General features: G+C 45.2%; 1 protein-coding gene across 5 annotated transcripts in view; it reads right to left on the reverse strand.

Moving 5' to 3' along the window:
• The window catches only part of LOC119653080 (limbic system-associated membrane protein), a 74586-nt gene that overhangs the window by 45669 nt on the left and 7933 nt on the right, over window positions 1-20984 (reverse strand). For all 5 annotated transcript variants that reach the window (XM_038057573.1, XM_038057572.1, XM_038057571.1 and 2 more), the window contains exons 3-4: window positions 5916-6013; window positions 4973-5180 (exon numbers count right to left, since the gene is read on the reverse strand). In XM_038057573.1, the coding sequence (XP_037913501.1) occupies window positions 4973-5180; window positions 5916-6013 (306 nt within the window). The remainder of the gene's footprint in view (window positions 1-4972; window positions 5181-5915; window positions 6014-20984) is intronic.

Consider the following 20984-nt stretch of genomic DNA (forward strand, 5'->3'; position numbering starts at 1 on the left):
TGACATGGGGGTGAAACGAGAAACACAGGTCAAATATTTGGAATTTCGCTAGACCAAAAATTACTCTGGAAGATACATGTAGGAAATGTAGGATAAAGCAACGAGGGCTCTGGTGATTCGTAGGCCCATAACAGGAACAGCTCGAAGATACTACTTTGGATATATACTGCAATAGCAAGGCCAATGCTTACCTATGGAGCGGTAATCTGGGCAGAAAGCCCAAACTCAACACAAAAACCCAGGGGATTACGCAAACTCCAAAGACTGGATTGCCTGTGTATCAACGCGGCAATGAGAATATGCCCAACGGCATCTCTGGAGGTCCTTCTGGGATTAACCCTCACCATCTGCACAAACAGATGCAGGCAAGGAGAGCAATATTCAGGATGGCCGGCAGTATCAGTGAGGCGGGGAGCGCCTAACCGAAGAAATGTTGATATTCTTTCTAGGCGGTATCCCAAATTACTGATAAAAAGGCATAACATGATACTTTGATCAGAATTTTGAAACACGTTGGAGTAACAAGGCAAACCGGGCTTAAACGTGGCATACGGCTTAAACCAACAACTGATTACTTCGTACACTGACGAATCCCTCACAATAGACAGAGTGTGTGCCGGTGTTATTGGTACAAGAAAAATGTACTTGGAGCCAATGGGTAGGTACATTAAAATATTCGTGGCGGAAATATACATCATAGACAGATGTGTCTCCTTTAATCTCCAAAGGAACTACAGGGGGCAAAACATTGCTATTCTCATGACGGCCAAGCAGCGATCAAGGCACTTAGGTCCAACCAGGTGAACTCTAAACTGGTATGGCCTTGAGAGACAGAATACGCTCGGCTCGTCCAAAAAGGTCTGGATACTCTGGGTTCCAGCCCATGCTAGGTTGGAAAGCAATCAGGCAGCAGACGAACTAGCCAAGAAGGGAACAGGGACGCCTTTACACGGGCCAGAACCCTTCTGTGGAATGTGGAGTGTGATGAAACCTCTATACATGTCCTGGAACAGTGTCCAGCACTATGCAAAGTAGATCGAAGTAGAAAAAGTGGAAGCAGGGAATATACTAAAGTTCCTGACGGTTATAGGCTTCCTTCAGATACTATGATTAATAGGGATACTATAACCAGAAAAAGGGGCACAATAATTCTTTAAGGGTGTGGGGCGATTTTCCCTTAACAGAATAATAAATAAATAGAGAGAATAGAAAGGTAGAATTATCTCATAAGTTAAAACTCTAGTAATTGCGCCAGGCGCCCTGCTGAATTAAAGATCGTAAGAGACAAAGGAAGTGCTTGAGGGTTTCCCCTCTTCTCCGCAGCTTCGATAATGAAAATTGGAGGGTGTTGTAAGTCTGGCGACATGGTCTGACTGTTGAGTGGTTCGAATAAATTCCACCGTTAACAGTCCTCAGCGGGACACAGATAACATGCTGTACCCGCCGAAGGACTGCCAAGAGCAGAGCCTTGCCTGGCCAGTCCGTCAACCCGCTCGTTCCTCTCAATGTTCTTATGACCAGAAACCCAGAAGTGGGTGACTTTGTTCGTCCCTCTTAGACTGTTCAGCACCGCGTTGAAAGAGCTAATTCAGTTGGAAGAACTGATTGGAGACTCTATTGTGGGTCTGAGGAAAGCCTATGGTAGTACTCAAACAGAAGCTATTAGCGGCAGAAATAGTTAGAACCGGATGGGTTGCTGCCGCCTGAGAGAGAAAATTTCATGGATGAGGTACTTTAAGCCTCTCATGTTTGGACACTTCGCACCAGATCGGTCCGATCGATGCAGAAGATGTGGGAAAAAGGTCATGTTGCGAAGGGACGCAATAGAGTCCCCAAATAACTATTATGCGAAGAAAAAAGGACAAAATAACAGACATTTTGCCAGAAGTGGTAAATACCCGGAATTCAGGAAGGTTTTGATTGCAATGAAAAAATGAAGTTTATTCAAATAAACATCAATCATTTTAGAATCGCTCAGGATTTATTTGAGCAGACAACCTATGAGTCTGAGATGGACGTTGCCATCGTAAATGAACCATACACGAGGGCGTATGAGTCACAGACTCGACTGGTGGAGCGGTGATATGGGCTTGTGGTAGGCAGACTATTCAATGCACCATGAGTCAGTCGGCCAGTGGCTTTGTGTGGGCAAAAATAAGCGGTGTGTACGTGTATAGCTGCTACGCTCCACCCAGTCTCACATTATGTGAGCTTAAGCTTGAGACGAAGTTCGAAGGTGATTGCTGGAGATTTTAATGCGTGGGCCCTGAAATGGGGAAGTAGAGCGAATAACGCAAGGAGCCGAAGTCTAGTAGAGACTTTCGCCCAGTTAGAAATAGTTCTGGCCAACGAAGGTAATGTAAGTACCTTTCGGAAAGGAGGGTCTGTACTGACGCATTGAATGGCCTGTTACCTTACCGATGACTATACAGGCTGTCAACACCAGGCGGTTATCTTCGAATTAAGGAAACAGCTACACGGTAGGTAAGTAACGTATTCAAAGCAGAGAGAAACATCAGGCAGGTCCGCTAAAGCATTAGCTGGGTAGGATCGATCAGCCGCAAAACGAGAATGTATGCAAGGAAGCGTACAAAAATCTCAAGCTGGCGATCCATCTGAGCAAAAGTTAATGTTTCAAGGAGGTTTGCTCTGAGGTGAATGTAATTCCGTGGAAAGCGTCTACAGAGCTTCTGTGAGACGATTCAGAGGCCGCAGATCACGTGTCATACTCTGTTCTTGAAACTCCGGATATGCCGGCAATTCCGGTAGTAACCACAGACGTGCTGTTGGAGATCTGCATCAAAATGGGTGACAAAAGAGCTCCGGGCCTGGACGGAATACCAAATAGGGCTTAAGCTTGCCTTAATATCCAGACTGGACACACCCGCCGAGTTGTTCGAAACGTGCATGTCCGAGGGGATATTTCCTACAGGATGGAAGCAGCAGAATTCGCCTAGGGCTGGCAAAATTTGTCGCTTCTTTGTAAAGTTAAGACTTTGGATGTCAATATCACGCGAAAGTGGATATTTTCACCTAATATATGGACTGAAGAAGAGAACAAGTTGTTCCCGAAATATTGATATTTGCATGATGAAAGCACTACTAGCGACGGAGACGGTGTTAGGTTTCCTTTTCGCTAGGAATACCGCACGTCACACATTGATTATATATGTATTACGTGCTAGGTACTAATGGGACAAATGCACATTCGAATCTCTTTATAAAAGAAATACACCAAACCTTTCATACCTGAAGCGTCCAGCTTCACATTTCCCGACTTGTTTTCTTTTAATATGACTATTGTCCATGAAAATTTCACCAGCGCATCGTGTGCAAGGAGCGGGTTGCAATAGTCACGAACCGGTATACCCTTGGAGACGTAGCCACAGTTCCCTAAGGTCTGACTTACGCTTAGCTGATCCTGGAATTCACGGACGAATCAGCGCTCGCTCGGGGAAACGCGGTCTACTAATACCGGTTCAATGCGCACTACCGGACCAGGGTCCCGAAGAGGCTGCCTCCTGATACACATCACAACTGCCAGTATGTCTCAACGTCTAACAGTTCACGACTCGCTCTTCACCGATAGGCTTTCTCAAGACAACTACCTAGGACGCAGGCATACTGCCAGCTAGTGGGGAAGAACTAACTACTAGGGCACCACCGGGACGTCACTTCCCGTATCGTAAGCGACCCGCGGAAACTGCTGACGACTCCTGGCGATTGGAACCCGCTGATATGTTCACGAATGCAGACAGTTTATTACCCATACACCATAAAGGAGCGTTAGCTCATAAAAGTCATGTGGATGAACCTAGTTCCTCTTCCAGCTGGTGGTATCCAGGTACTTTGTTGGGCCTGTATTTGGGTGTTGTCGATCTGGGACGGAAAAAGTTTTCCTGTTCACTTTGAGCAATCTAAATCCATTGAGCCATTCCATATGGGATACTGAATCGGATGTTTACCTTAGCCTTTTACCGAGGTCTCTCAAACAATGATTTAGTCTAGACAAACCTATACCTGGTCCCGAATATCTACTAAAAGTACTCGACTAGATTAATAGTTTTTCGAGTAATCTGATTCCGTAATCTGCCATCAAAAAAGTGCTACAAAAATCTCAAGACAATCATTACAAACTTCCAGTCGGCATTTTTTACAACTGACAAAAAAGTTAATGTGTTTTTTACTCCCTTGCAAGCCATAACCACTACCATAAAACCCGGCCACCCTCAAACTATCCGTGCCGATAGTAGCCACTTTCAAATTGTGACTCATATTGTATTTTCGCGACATATACACATAAATTCCATTTGCAAAAGGTCTAAGTACTATTTTACCGGCCCATCAGCCCACCACCAACCACTATTGTTCCGATTCCTATTACGAGTCTTCAGACAAATGTGTACAAAGGATAATAACAACAATAGTCACCAATGTGGGTATAGTTTCGTGAGGTTTCCGTGACCAAATCCATTAAGATGGTTCTCCTGTTGTTGGGAAATCGAAATGAAATCATTTTCAATAGTGAGTGCTACTTGTCGCTATTTTCTGTCTTTAGGAAGGAACATTACCAACCAAATTACCATCTTTGATTTCAAGGAAATCTGACAAGGGTTCAGTAGCGGAAGTCTCAGGGGATAATTTCGGGGGAGGTGAGAAAAATGCCGGGGAAGGAGCTTCATGTTTCATTGAGTAATATTTCTGATCGGAATTGTTAATTTGGTGTTTATCCTTTTGGGAGTTAACTGCGAATATTTAAGGAGAGACTACCTACCTGGTTAGCATAAGAAAATAATGAGGCTCTTGAAGGCTCTAAGGAGCTGGAACAAATGCTTTAGGGAGGACTTTCACAAGGATTAAGAAGGATTAAGGAAGAAGTCCTATAAAGAACAGGATCAAGGACGTATCTATTTCGAACTATCTTCAACTGAACAATAAAATGAAAATAAAAGATTTCTCTCTCGACTAGTACCTACAACATCCAAATAGCCCATCTGACTCTTCATCGGGTCCGTATTGATTTGACACATATAATAGCCTTTATCGGATTCTCTGATGTCCTTAATTCTCAGCTGCCACGTTTTGTGCTCCGAATATGTTATGCCAACGCGATGATTTTTCGTAATGACGTGATTCTGTATTGTGAGAATGGTTTGTGTATCGACACGCAACCATGCAACCTGTAATTATACACAAAATAGAAATGAATGTAAAGAGCAACTGGAGGCATTACGGGGAGGAGGAGGGAATATTTTGAAATGAACAATAATGGGAGCAATGTAATGTGAAGAGAGATTAGAACCAAAGAAATCTCATCAGCAATTCAAACACAAAAGAAGGATTATTTGTGGTCAGGACTCGCTTATACAAAAGTTTAATTACAGTGGGCGTGGGGTCGGAATTCACTCCTCAAGGTCGGGGTTTTGAAAGACAACTATAAAATCTATAAAATAACGAAAAAAGGATAATCCCAATCGTGGGCAGACTAGGACCTTCCAAACCATACAAACACTCCCCAACCTCCTTGACCCGGGATAATTTAATATAAAATTATTTGAATGACATCTGCAGCAACTTATCATGTCCTGCTCGCTCCTTTTTCAATGTGCACCCCGCCCAATATACCACAAACAATCCTGTTGTATCATACGATTAATTACTACAGAATGGGACATCTTGTCCTTTCGGGACGGCAACTTGCACAACATCTAATATGACGCCTGAGAGAAGTAACATGAATGCTATTCTCGGAGCACTATCTTCCTGGCAATAGGTATTGGTCCAGGGACCTCATTACCTTGTTATTATTAGATGGAAGCACATAAATGATATTACCTTGGGGAGCAGGTTCATAATAATGCTAATAAACGACATTCAATTTAATGTCGGAATACATTAATCACTCAGTCACTTACTTTGTAGGAGCCCAGATCCTGAACGACACATGTTAGTAATGCTTCTCGTCCCACGGGCGCTGTTACGTTCTGGATCGGTGCACTGAATTTGGGATCGGCTGAAATTAAATGAGAAAGATGGAAGAAGATTAAATCTTTTTATTGCATGGAAAACAGAAGATGTTTCGAGGGTATCAAACGGAAATCAAACATGAAGCGAGGAAAGATCCTTCGTTAATACTCCCGGCGAAAATCAGCATAATACATCCATTGTGAATGAAAGAACGACACTTTTAACTACGCTAAATTGGTGCGGGGTTGATAGACAGAGATAATAGGAAAAAGGATCCACAAATAGGTCAATAGCTGGACTTTTACCACAGACAGTATTTGAAGCTGAAAAAGGACGAAAACTTGACTTGGATGTCCCAAAGTAATTGACATCAAACTAAGGGCCGAATTCTTCTTAGAATGCGTATCTACTCTATCCTTTGAATACCTTCAACCAGGTCATAATCGAATGAGCCAAATTATTTTCCCCTTAAGTGAAAATTGGAAAGGACATACTGAGTAAGGCTCAATAAACCAGCATAAATATTTGTAGGAAATTCAAACCAGAATTTTGGAGAATCTCCATGCACCTCTGCACCTTTTCTTCGGAAGTATGGGAGTTTGAAAAAATCAATCCGATCCTGCATCATGTCACGTCTCAATTTATCCCACATTTTTTATTCCTCCTTCAAACCTGACTCTAGAACTACCGATCACTGAAAAAAGGGAGTCCTAAAACTACTTACTACTTTCTAGACCTCTTCGGACATCGCCTTCTAGGTAGGGGAGTCTCAAGTAGAGTAGAAGGTACGCTTTCGAAGTCAATGGAAACCTTGCATTTAGTGTTTGCGGCCCAGCCAGTCAGGAAGAAAAATACGGCCCCTCTGCGGTACTCCCGTACAAATCTACCTGTCAAGTAAAAAGAAGGCTCGGTAGAAGAAAACTTCAGCCACTAAAGATCAGGGACAACAGGTTGAATCCTACCTGCCAGAACCGTCTCCTTCACCCTAAGTGAAACGGTGGTGAGGTGAACGCTACTAGTTTAACGTCTCTTGGTGAAAATGGTGCCAAGCAGCCCGGACACCGCGAATCTAGGAATGCTTCAAGCCGGCAGAAGCGGAAGACCGTGCGAAAGTAGGCAAACAGCCTTGGAAATGAGGACGTGTCTGCACCCCCAAGTGCGGTAATGTCGAGAAATGGGACACAAAGAAGCAGAATCTTCGATGGAAGGTGAAGACAAATTGGTAACCCTGGCGACAACCATACTGGATAAACCAAACTCTTCTGTTGTAAGGCCAACACATCTATGAGACATGCTTTATTCTGCTCCACACCAGGATCTACATCCGTGCGTCTCGCGGGCATTAGTATCGGTGGGTTGGGAGGTAATCAAATTAGCGAGGGAGATCCCAACGTGGGTGGTCCCTCCCTCCCTCCTCAACTACGGATCTTTACGTTTCATCATTAGTACTATGGTATCGTCTTCGTTAATCTACGATATTCGCTGCGCTATTTATAATGAACCTGAATCAACCCGATCAAAATTCGTTGACTGCAATGTGCCACTTTACTCGACATTCGTGCAAAGTTTGCTTCTAATGTGTCCTACCTCCTACCGATGTAACAGTTGGCACTATGTTCTCTGATGCGATCCAGCTTCCGCGTCAGCACATAATGACGTCAGCAGCAGTCCAGCAAGCATTTGTGGCCACCCAGCATGCAGTTGGAACGGCCAACTCCAATCTGCAGCCACCAGGTGCATCATTGGGCTTACTTCCGCTATCCGGCGCTTTACCTGGTCTCAATATATCACCGGCCACTGAATCATCCCCGCGACAAGCTTCAGTTAGCATGCCCGCAAAAATTGCGCAAAACACGGGTTCTATACCTAAGACCACCCTCCCCCCCCCTGTGCATGTAATCCGCCTACTCCAACTACTTCACACTGTTTTAATGCGGCTCCGATATTTTCGGCCTTCTCGGCGAACCGTCCAGCCCAAACTTTTCGCCCGTCGAACGTGCTTCATCGGGAGAAGTTGCTGTTCACCCGCCAATAGAAGTACTTGGGAGGTCCATACTTCTTCCAGCAACAGCCAACCCATCTTCAGCGCGCTATTTGTCCACCGGATTATCAATGCCTTCCGCCGCAGTGCACCAGACATCACCCGCCTTCAGTCCGAGCTCCTCGCCTAAACATTCGGGTGGCCCTCTGCTGCAAGTCGCACCACCGTCTAAGTAACAACCCTACTTTTGGCCGCAAGCAGTATTCATTAAGCCTCACCAGCAGAATAAATTACAATTGAATTTCCGTGTCGCCTCCTCCCTCGCCGACCAGCACAAACAACTTGTCGAGTATCTTAAGTTTCTATCATCAAAATTTGAGAGCCCTACATACCAAGTTATCGTTTTTCAACCTTTCTGCCCAGGCTTTCCAACAACATCTCATCTGTATCACTGAAACGTGGTTAGATGATAGGAGAGAGATTTTAAACTGCGACAGAGGTCACGTAGCTTTAGGTAAGTTCGCTGGTTAAGGTGCCATGATTGTAGTTAAGTGACCCTACAAGCCGAACCCATCTTTTCTTCATCTTCTACCCCCTATAATTATATCACCTGACGTGTGTTCTCCCTCCCAACGCTGGTCCTTGCCTCAGTCCCTCCCATTTGTACGACGAATTCTTCGGCAGTCTTGTAAGATTCCTTACCATAAATTTCCCCTCCTTTCCCTTCATTATCTGTGGTGAATTTAACCTCCCTTTGCTCTTTTAGCCTAACCTTCTCAGCCCGCCATAACTTCCAAATAGTTCCTCTCATCCATCTCTCCCATTATTCATTTTCATGAACACTGTGCTGCTCTTCAGTTCAGCCTCATCACAAATCATCTAAATCGCACTCTCGATCTAGTCCTCTTCAACATGCTTGAACGGCTCCTTTCTCAATCTTCTCTTGCTCTTCCCTATGTTGCTTCTGATGACCTTAAGTTCGACGTACAACTGTGACGCTTCAACTCCCATACTATGCGCAACCCCTCTAAGCTCAATTTTCGTAAGGGCTACTTTAAAAATTTGAACTTAGCTCTGGCGTGAATCAACTGGGCTCCCATTGTCTCACCATTAACCTGCGACCAAGCCCTCCTCTCCTTGTATTTCATTCTGTCTGATCTCCTTCTTAGTTAGTTCCTCCCCCAAATTCCTGAACTCCTACCCATTATGGTTCGCCACTGAAATCCATAAGAAAACATCTTAAGCAAGCTACGAGCAAAAATTTTTTATCCACCGGAAGTCCTGCAGACTTTGACCATTTCAGCGCTCTGCGAACTTAGTTAAATCTAGGAAGGATTATCTGTACAGCGTAGAAGTTGAATTGGCGCGTGGTAACTTGAAGCCTTTCTGGTCCCACATCCGTAACGCCCGCAATGTCTCCCAGTCCCCTCCCACTTTCATCAAATTCTCTGGCTCCTCTGCTGCCTCTCCTCAGCTATCCTGTGATATATTTGCAGTTACTTTTCCGCGGTACATAAACCCTCTCCCAGTTTTTCCGCTCTCTCCCTTCTGAGTACAGTTTCCTCCAAATCTCCAACCATTCCCCTCCTTACTCCATCTTAGGTGGAGTGCCTCAGTGACAACCTTGATGTCAATGTTGGACCCGGCCCCGATGGTCTTTCCAACCTCTTCCTGATTAGAAACTCTAAGTTCATTTCCCTTCCTCTCTGCAATATTTTCAATAAGAGAATCGAAGAGTATCATTTTCTCAGCCTGTGGAAAGAAGCCCTTATCTTTTCCAAACACAAAGGCGGTGATCATACTCTTGCTGAGAATTACCGCCCTATTTTGCTCCTCTTATCCTGCTTCAAAATCCTTGAGAGGTATGTCAATGACTGGCTGACCACCCACTTCAGCCACATTATAGCAAGGGAGCAGCATGGCTTCAAAAAACATCAATCCACTGCTACCAATCTTCACGACTTCACCATCTTTGTTGCCAAGTGCCTAAACTCTCGGCGTTATTTACACGAACTTTTCTAAGACCTTCGATTTCGTTAATTCGTCCAAACTCGCCTCTGTTAACATTCCTCTATCACTTATTACGTGGTTTGCCTTCTTCCTCCTTCTACCTTCCGATCCTGTAGCGTTTCCTTTGATGCTTGCACATCGAGTACTTTTCCCTCTCCATTGGCGTACCACAGGGATCCATTCTATGACCTCTTGCATTTTCATTCTTTATTAACGACCTCCCCACTGTTCTCACTTATTCTTACTTGTTAGACCCCGATGACCTGAAACTGCTTTCCACTGTTTCGTCCCCAAGGGATTACGCTTCCCTGCAGGTAAGTCCCGATACTTTGGTCAGCAAACGCCACTCGATGTGTTACTCACTTAAAATCTCTCCCACCCCTTTCTCCTACTCTCTTGGTGGTTGCTCTCTGTCCTATCTGCACTCTATGCTCGACCTGAGCGTTTTGATAACCACTACTTCGAAATCACCAACCGTGCTTCGTGCTGCGTTCCAGTACTTATTTCACCTCGATCCAACCCTCCATAATACTTTTTAACTCTCTGGTGGGAAGTATCCTTCAGTATTGTTTCGTAATCTGGTCCCCCTTCCGTAATTGTGATTGTCTTTCCCTAGTGAAGACACAGCAGCAGTAACAATTCACCGGCTCGCTCTTCTTTTAAATTAACCTCCCCTGTAAACTACGGTCTTTGCTTTTTCCTCCTACTAAGGGCAATACGTAACTGGAATTTTTTTTTTCTGTTTATTGTCCGTTTAATAAATAAATCCCAAAGGGAGGGAGGACATCATCTGTATGTTGGGTGAACAGAACCCGGGCATGCGCTTTGGGCACTGGAGGATAAATTCATGAAGTTTAACGCCGACACGTGGAAATGGACCCAAGCGGCCCGGACACCGTGAATTTGGAAGGACCCCAAGCTAGAGGCAGAAGAAGTCGCTGTGAAGGAGATAAAGCACCTTGGGAATAAGGACATGGACGTGGTTGTACCATTGGGTGCGGTAATGTCCGGAGAAATCGGACGCAATGAAGTGAAATTTTCAGCGGAAGGTGGGGATAAATTGGAAACTCCCGTGAGATCCACCCCGTGAGACGCACCAGACCCTTCTGTCAGCGGCAATGCACGCATCCCGATGCGATTAGAACCGGTGTGCCAGGAGATGATCAAATCAGCGAGAGAGATCTCAATGAAACTGATTCCTCTCATGGGTATACAGACACGTAGGGGGAAGGGAATGGGTCGTATGCGGAAGCTGCAGCCTCTGTTCTGACTGTTGCCGTGGGAGTTTCCTCCAAGGATGGCAAAATGTCAGAGGGACAACTTACCATCCCCCGGAAATGCCTGCGGAAAAAATGCCGGAGCCTGGAACAATGCCAAGATTTAACAATCAAGATTTTCGCGATAGACTTATTGCTTTGGAGGACGAGATTGGAACACGGAAGGGAAAATTCTAGTCGAAGGAGACTTTAACGCCAGTGACCATCTATACATTTTCTACGAAGTGACAAACAGTTCTTCCCAATGTTTTGCCGTCTGAGGCAATCGACGTTGCAAAATTTGTCGAAGTTCTTTCAAAGGAGGTAAATCAGACACAAAACCCAGGCGCAGATAGAAAAAACTGCAACTGAATCGCCAGTTCATTCAAAAATGAGCCCCATTACCGCAGCTTGTAATGCATCGGCTCCCAAAAGGAAACTGCGTCCCGGAAAAGTACCCATGTACTGGTGGACGACTTACGCTTTGGTGGATTGCTCAGCGCGCAAGAGGCCAAGAAGAAGTGATGCTTAGAATCGCCGAGTATAAGAGTGTGAAAAAGGAGTTTCGTCACAAAATCAATAGGCAGAAGCCACGCTGATGGCAGGAGCTAATCAACGACGTAAACAAAGAGCAATGGGTCCTCGGGTACACACTGGCGTCCAAAACACTTGGTGCCCATCAGTCATCGTGTTCTAAGGAAGCAGGGAAGAAAGAAGAAATCATGTAGACCCTCTTTCCTGTCCACCCGATCCGAACTGATGCTGTCGATAAAGGAGTGAGTAATGAGGAATGCCCACTTTCACTGCAAAGGAACTAGAGGAGGTGGTACTATCCCTGATAGGCAAAAAAGGCACCAGGACCGGACGGTAATCCCAACGAAGTTTTGAAACTCGTATGTCAGTACAAGCCGGATTTGCTACTCGGCGCATTCAACGCATGTTTTGACAGTGGATATTTTTTCCTCCCACTGGTAGGTTGCGAGACTTATACTGATAAGCAAAGGCGAATGCGACCCAGAAGGACCGTCAGCATATCATCCGCTGTCATTAAGTCCGCGGGAAGTGCTCCTTATTATCCTTGCTGTAGGAAACGTCTCAATTCTGCGAGGTGGTGAAACATGCTTGAAGCACTGGAAAATCGTTTTCAAACTCCAGTCTACCTAGGCATGATTAAGCAAACTCAGCGTACACTGGGAAGAGTAATGCGGCAAATAATCCGATGGATGCCTTAGTATGGATTCTCCTTAACTCTGAAGAAAGCTGAAGTCACCGTCCTGGCCAAGAAGAGGGTTCCTGCAGTCATCCCTATTTAGATTGGTTGAACCATGGTCCTGTCGAAGCCAACGGTGAAAAACCTCGGTATCACGGTAGACACGAAGATGAGCTCTTTCGATCAGATTCGCAACACCGCAAACAAGGCTGCGGATAGAATGCGATCTGCCGGCTGATGTTCAACATCGGAGGTCTGTTATCCGGCAGGCGTTCCTTGCTGATGATTGCGATTCAGTCTGTCTTCCTTTACGGTTTCGAAATATGGGTTGAGCGGAGGATTATATACCTCAGGAAAGGCGAGGGAAATAAAGAAGTTGTCGCTTGTGAAAAGAGAGTCCGTACTCTCCGCACAAGGCAGCAATCTGGAGAAACAGACTCGAGAGGTAGTTGGACCGATTATCTCATAAAAGACATGGGGCCGTAGTTCAATCGAAAGCGCGGTGAGGTTCCAGGTCCAGCTGCTCCGTGGGCACAGATATTTTCAATCCTACCAGCGCACAATCCGCAAATCACGGTCGCCGACCTTTTTATTCTGCAGAAAATGAGAGCCCCATGACCTTTCGATGGAAGGATGTCTTGGGTCCCTGGACACCATAGTTAAGGCATGCTGTAGTGCGAAGACACGTGGAACCGAGTGGCACTTTACACTCGAGGCCCAATGAGTCCATGGGGTTTTGCTCCTATACTGAACAGGCCTGGCTTCATGTGTTAAACGTCTTTGAGCCTTCAAGTCTCAATTGGAGACGTCATAAACTAACACCTACCCTTCTTTACGGATCATGTTTTATATACTCATTAGAACACAGTAAATAAGTCAACATTACCCGTAAAAATCACTCATTTCATATGACGTCCCAATCACCCACTATCGCCTCAGTTTGCTCAAATGATCATGATCTCCATTCAGAATATTAGCCCCCAATTAAACATCCATGGGGACATGAATTCCATCTATTTTTTCTCCATCAATATATTTATGATTAATTTTCCACATATTTATATTCGTCCTTGGCATGAGCAGTACACCCCCAGAAATACAAATTTGGCCCCCTATCAACCATATGGATCTCATCTAGTTTTATTGACGCCTCCACTTGCTTCGATGGACGAGTCCTGATAGCACTTTGTCTCCATGCCTGGCGAATATACTCGCGCGACTTCTTGCCACTTCCTTCATTGTTACCACGAAAAAGAACAAAATGAACAACTCGTCAACAAATTAAGATAACGGTCGACGATAGTTAACTCCTAACAATCGTGGGGCAAAGGATTCAATTAATGAAAGTCAATGAATGGATTTTTGTCGGGCCGTACTAAGCCTTCCTGTCGCAAGTTTCACCACGACAGTAACGGCCTTCCCCTACCCACTCTTGGCTAAATATTTCATTCATATCAGCTTATAGCGTCCGTGGTCATTCTGAATGCTTCCTTTCTTTTCTCCTTCCTCGATAAAATTTATTGTATAATGCAAGGATTTACCTGGGGTAGACATTTCTATGCGATTGAAGCCAGAGGACGGTGCGATTTGGTACGTATAGTTTCATGTGTGATGATAATGGTGCCGTGACTTCAGTCAATAAGAAAGGACGACCACTTTTGAGCTCATTTCGCTTTTGATGACTTGAATAGTGGAGGCGAAAAGGCAAAGTAAACGGGAAGTCTCCAATGGGACGTCTATTGTGACATTATTGGAATATCTACAAGGCAGATGGGTCCTTATGAGCAGAACTTAATGTAAAATCAATGATTGCTACGGGAAGGCAAATAAAGGGAATGTATTTGTGTATCTTTGTTTTAGCCGGATTTTGATTGGAATTTTACTTCCGATGACATTCGAAGAAGAAAAATTTGGAGTGAACCGCGTGTCACCTTAGCGTAGAAAGTGGATAAATCTCTGCTTCTGCTCCTATCGTTTGGTAGGAAGGTCGACTGAATTGGGAGCCCAAGCCTAGAAACCGGCGAGTGGAAATAAAGTTTCAGCTCCAAGAAAGGCACTTCGAAACCTCCAAAATCAGTACAAGCGGAGCTTTTTCGAGGGCACAACAGTCGCAGTTACGGAAAGAGGGCTGAACCACTAGTAAAACTAAAGAATGCTTCGAAGGACGGAATTGAAAAGGTATGCACACAATCAAAGTCAAAGGAGGTAATATGCAGCCAGACATTCTGCACACACAGTTGTTATCAAGGCAGTGCCTCTAGAAGCGGAGCTTTTCATCAAAAGTAACAAGGAAGATGTGGATCGGGCTCTGGTATTAACCACAGAGGAATATTTTTTTGGGATGGGGTAGGCGATTATTGGAGTCTCCCAACGGCATACTACGGACTTCCACCTAAATACTTTTTCATCGTCAGGGAACTAGCCTAGAATCCTTTGTCACATTACTTCAAGCACGCCCTCTTGCTTTTCTACTTTGCGGAACCTTCAAGTCCGCCAATTCCTTCCACCAAAGGGGAGAGGGAAGGGAACTGTTACTCCAAGGACCCTCTGCCATCCGATCCCTCTACCGATCGAGCTCAGCCATCTTTCCAACAATGAGAACCTGAACTTAATGTCTAACACGACTCCACCTGTCAGCACTTCATGACAATATTATTTGCAAAGCGCTAGCCCAACTATATATAGAGTTGATGACGAACTCCATCCCACCTTCCGCAAGAAAAAAAGATATAAACGCCGTCGCCCACAACCCCTGGCTAAATACACAGTTCGAAGGACGCTCCTTCCCAATCTTGTGTAGGTTCGACCTCTCCCCCCCCCCCCCCCTAATAAGCTGGATGTTTCAATTTTGGCCAAGAGAGTGTCAGCCATTTAGTGAACCCTGTTCTTCTTCACGAGCAACCGCCTCCCTTCAGTCTTTTCCTTGTATATGGCTTTCCTCTCTTTAGCAAGAATAGTAACGAGAGTCACTCCTGTGGTCGTCGCCTGTGCGGTAGGCAGAGAAAGCTCCCCATCTCTGTACTTACTTAAGGCACTTACAATACACCTCCTTGCAAGTAGCATCAGCCGATTCTTTCGTCCGGTAAAGCAGAACAGACTACACTCCACTTATCTAAATAAGTCGCTAACATGATCTAGGACTCCTATGAAACTCCAGATGCGACGTAGTTCGCTGGTCCTTTGATTTACTCGAAAATGCTCATCCTTGAGTCAATATAAGGCACTTAAGCATTGGTTTTCACTCGACTATCGATCCGGCTGGGATTCTCTTTTTAGTCAGAATGGCTATTTCGTGTACTTCAATCGTAAGGCTGAAGCCATGAGCAGTCATCCAGCTGCCTACCCTATGTCATCTGCATAGTCGACAAGGGGGGACACTTCTGGGGTGTCCAGTCTTAGCAGACTCCCGTAAGAAATCTTTCAAAGGTCAGGCTCTAGGACGAATCTCCGCGCTACTCCGATGTTAACTCCATCCTCCTCTGACCTATAGCGTCCCAGCAAGGAGCAGTTTCTCAGGTAAAAGGTAGCTCAGCACATGGAACATATTGTCTAGTGTACCTACTATTATCAGGCTTTCCATCTGAGGGAATTAAAGGCATTTCTGACATTAGACGCTTCGAGGAAAAACAAAAGTCCAACTCGGCGGGTGAATGCCGCCACTTAATGAACCGCATCAAGGACTTGCATGCCAGTATCTACCGTGGATCTCCCTTCTCTGTTTTGGCCATAAATTTCCGGCAGTACGTATCGCTACGCCTTATGGGATTTTCGAACATTTTCCTGCCCGTATAAAGCATGCAAGGTAGCCGGTAAGCAGCTGGTTGCCTTTCCTTTTGGTTTTTCATAAAAATGATTGCCTCTTGCAGCTCTTTTATAAAGAGTAGTGGGCAATCCTTGGTGCCTTCCATGCTGCTGTCGTCCACCCGTAGGGAATGTGCAGGGAACAGTACCCATACCATTCAGTCGATCTGCTTGGCCTTAAGTGTACCAAGATTCTACACTAGCCTCAATGTTTCAAATTAGCTGTCTATAACCGAATCCGTTCGTTCCCCTTTCCCCTCTTCGACTAGGTCCTGCCGGCAGAAATTTTGCTTTTAGTCACCGCGCTGCGAAGTTTCTTTTTGATTGATTTGTACTCTGTCATTGTGCTATATGCCTCCTTGCGGTCGATTAGGTGTTATTTTAAGTGGCGGATTTTGTCACACTCCTCCCGAGGGTCTCCAATTTCCGCTATCCACTAACACATGGAAGGTTTACCACGTCTCGATGCTCTCCTGGGCATTGAAGTTCCGCAGGCTGGCATCATTAGGTTCATAACTTAATCTGCGAGAGTGTCACCACCCCCAGGAATGCCTTCTAGCATAGATCCATCTGCTCCAGGAGCTTCGACTAATCTCCCGGAGTTCACCTTCGAGCCGGACTGTTACACACCGAGGGGTGGCATCAACAACTTCAAATACGATATATTGATGATCACTTACCGAGAACCCTACCAGAACTCGCCACCCGTCCACCAATGGCATCAGCTTGTATTCCTAACGCAAGGTTACCTTGGTGTGGATCCGGCTTTCAAACCTACGCGCGCTGTTCTTGCTGCCATTTGTAATGACAAATGTGGATTGGCGATGATCGCAAGACCATCCTGGAGGCCCGAAGGTAACCAAGAGGAAAGAATTATCTCAAGAAATCATCCCCAAGATGAAAATAAAGAAAAAATAACGGTTTGACCATGCTTGGAGCCGTAAAACTCCGGGCTCGAGTGCCGCGATCGGAAAAGTAGATCGATGCTTCTCCTACCTAAGCGGACATTAAGGTTTCCGCCCTGCCTTGGCACTTTCAGGCCATCATATTGGAAGATGGTCCTTTCTAAGGAGACTTTTGTTGAGTCAAAGAAGAGGAGACGAAAAGGGAATCCTCAAATCAAAGGGTTTTTATCTGAAATTCATTTTTTCTGAGAATCAGTGTTCCCCTGGAGTCTGGGTGAGGCATGCCCGATTCAACCGACCTGAAATCCTCTTGGACCAGCATCTGCCCCTCAGTGCCCAAGACAGGGCTCTCCAGAGCATGCAGCTTACATTGAAAGTCTACCATCGTCCCGTTCGGTGTTAAATTAACCCTTAAACACCGCATCCAGGCAAAGCCATCCTCCGACCCGTGGTAAGAACCCCCAGACCACTGCAGTCCCGAATTTAGGTGGTAGCGGTGCCTAATAAGTCTGAGTGCCAAGAAACTGGGTCCTTGCTCCAGTACTGTTCACTAATGAGCAACTCATTAGCAGTTGAACTCAAACTAATCTATGGGATGCGAATCATGTTTACTGCGTCCTAGCTCTTTCCGATCTCACTTTGAAAATTGGATACCACTCTGAGTACGCAATACGTGCAACGCTCTTATCACACACGCCACAATCTCAGAATTGAACTTCCCTTTTTCTTGCAGGTATTCACTTTACGACTTATCTCGCCGCATTTGTGGCATGTTGCTCTCCTGTGAGATTGCCAGTATGTTACAGATTCGCACCCATATTCTAATCATCTGAAGTAGTATGCAGGATACGAAATCCCCCCACCCCCCATTTTCGTATCCTGGATACTATCCAGCCAATTCGAATTTTCTGGGCAACCAAAGCGAGTTTTTGGCCTCTAGAATTCACAGAGATCATGCCAAGCCAGGCATTGGTCTCCTCCAAACATTCGTGCTTGGTGGTCCCTTCCATTTGGTCTTTTCAGCGAAACAGTCAAGATCTCGGATTTTTAGAGATTTTAGGCTAGACACCAGAGCTTTCATTCCCAATAGCTCCTCGGTCGTTTCACAGAACGTACCTTTGTTTGTTGCTTTCGAACCTAATTTGATGAGGACGCCACGACCCTCCACTTTCTGAATGGAAGATGCTTCTGCTCTGCTGTTTTTAGGCTCGACCGTACAACAGATCTCGCTGAGGACTCCCGCAAAGGTCTTGTCTTCCATTGGCTATGAGAATATTAAACGGGGTGAGTTTGGATAAAAATATCGTGTGATTAACATAGTCAAAGGCCTCTGAGAAATCCTTGTAAACAAGGAACCCATTTTTCTGTTGAGGATGCTGGGAGTCCTGAGTCCGCATCTACTTGAAGACCGACCTTCCTATCGAGAATTTAGAAATTTTAGAAGTCATAAAAGTCTAGTAGATTGGCACCAGCTTATCATGAAGATTCTTTGCTCCTTAGCTACGAGATGGTCAAACTATACTATAATTATCTCAAAGAACACTTCGAAAATTTAATCGACAGAGAGCAAACTGGTTTCCTTTCAGGATCCTTCTGCATTGACGACATCAACACCCTACTGATCATCTTGAAAAAATGCGTGGAGTTCAGATCTTCGCTTCATCTACTGTTCGTTGATTTCGAGAAGGCTTTGAATAGCATGAACAGGGAGTGTATCTGGCATACTCTACGCAGGAAGGGCACTTCGGAGAAATCATTAGCCGTTACCAGGACGGCGGCGCAAAATAGCACGTACGTCATCGAGATAAAATCTCAGAGAAATTTGATGTAAAAAATGGTGTTATCGGGGTCGTTATTCATGCTGCCTCGCCTGAAATACATGGAGGGGTTCAAAGAACGATGCCATCTTCCATCGAGCTCCTCGACTACGTTGATGACATCTGTCCCGAGTCGTGGACCTTTTCCAAGTGGCTTTGGATTCGATTGAAAAGAGTTGCACTGGAGATAAACACCAACAAAAAAAGGTTCTTTCTCATCTTACTCTCCCTTTTCGCATCAATGGGCCAAGCTTCGAAGGCGTCGACCAATGTTTATATCAAAGAAGTATGGCTTCTACCAATGGTGGCATTGAACTGGAGGTAAGTGACCCCACCGTTACGTAAAAGTTCCAAGCCATTATGACCGTTTGTTTCCGATGTATTATCGGGGTTACGCTGACCTAATAGTGTTTCGAGTGAAGAACTCGGTCGGCGTATAGGGCAGTCACCTGTAGGCGATGTGATCGAAAGGCAGTGGACAGGCGACAGATTAAGGAAACGCAACAATTCTAATACTGGCAGGCCATTTAGTGGAACGTACTCGCCAAGGCCGACGGGTAGGTCGCCCCAATAGCACTTGGTCGCAGAAGAGTAGAGAAGGATTCCGAGTGTCTCAGAAAGTTCTATGACGGAGTTGAAGCGTTGTTATCAGTGATTTCATCTCCTTACTGTGAGTTTCACTTTTGATCTCTATGGCGAATCAGAATCCATAAGGGCTTAAGAACCGGAGCGCGGTAGTAACTTAACAGAGAAGCAGGTTAGACAGGAGCCTCTGGTAGCTGGGTAAAACAGCGAACAGGCAGGCAAGTTATTTCCGGTAAGGTTGAATTGAGGGACCACCAAGATGGTCATGATGGTATATAAAGAGGAGAATGGAAAGGTTATTAGGAAGCAATGTAAGGCGGAGCAAACAAAGGAAGATTACAGTCATCCCAAACAATGGAGGATACAGAATGGTATCGGGGAATTCCTAGCGCAAGTGAGAGAGCTTGAAAGGAGAAATATATAATAAATGGACTAGTGCTCTGGGGAGAAATACAATGAGTAATACAGCTTTCAGAAGCAGAGGAGAAAAGAAAGATTTGTTCGATATGATATTGTCCTGGTAAGCCCGTATGGGTAAACTGAAGCACAACGGCTTCGTTCGTAGGACTCTCCCATTTTGATAGAAAAGTTTTAAGCTATTGAACAATATGTTTATGCTGGTCGCAAGAAGACTCAAGACCTGGACAGAAATTTCTTCCTGACTTTTTCTTTTTCTCCTAAGGCCCGATGAAACCCTCCTGGGATCAGAAGAAAAGCGCGTAACGGCATCGAAGTTATGAAGATACATAATCCTGAATGCAGACGAAAGTACCGCAGGAGATAGTCCTGATTTAATCGAGAACTTCATCGGAAGAGATAGAATAAGCCAATCTGGATACGAACAATTGTTTTGGAAATGACACTACTTGCAGTAGTAGACCGGTGGGGTACGCCGGGGAAGAACCCGAAAAAATGTAATTTGCGGAGCTGCGGTGCATACCATGGATGGGACGTTGGAGGAGGACACGTTGGGGTGAGGAACACGTTGGAATCTTTTCGACGTCAACAGGGTAATTTCTGGTGCTGAGGTCTCTATCACCGGACCCCATGAAGCACAGATGCTGGACAAAACTTGATATGAAAAGCCGATTGACACCAGCATTTGCCGTCTCACCAGAGTTGTATGGGGATGGCAAGGACGAAGGACCTGGTATCCGGAACTAATATGTATTGTCCAGTAATAAGACCAAGTTGGATGGACTGGTAGGGACCATGTCGACCTACTGTTGGGTAATCGTTTCAGCAGTAGGAGGAATTCGGCAAAAAACTTAGGGCAAATGTCAAATGTGCTAATAATGATTATTCCACTGTCATCATATCTCTTTCAATCACGAATTTTCAGCACTAATTATTCCATACCTAAAAACTTCGTCCCCCTTCCTAAATCGCTCATACATTCCTAACATTTCTCATCTAATTTATCATTTCCTTCATCCCCATTGAAGCTGCCTC

The sequence above is a fragment of the Hermetia illucens genome, chromosome 3 (assembly GCF_905115235.1).
Source record: "Hermetia illucens chromosome 3, iHerIll2.2.curated.20191125, whole genome shotgun sequence".
NCBI lineage: Eukaryota > Metazoa > Arthropoda > Insecta > Diptera > Stratiomyidae > Hermetia > Hermetia illucens.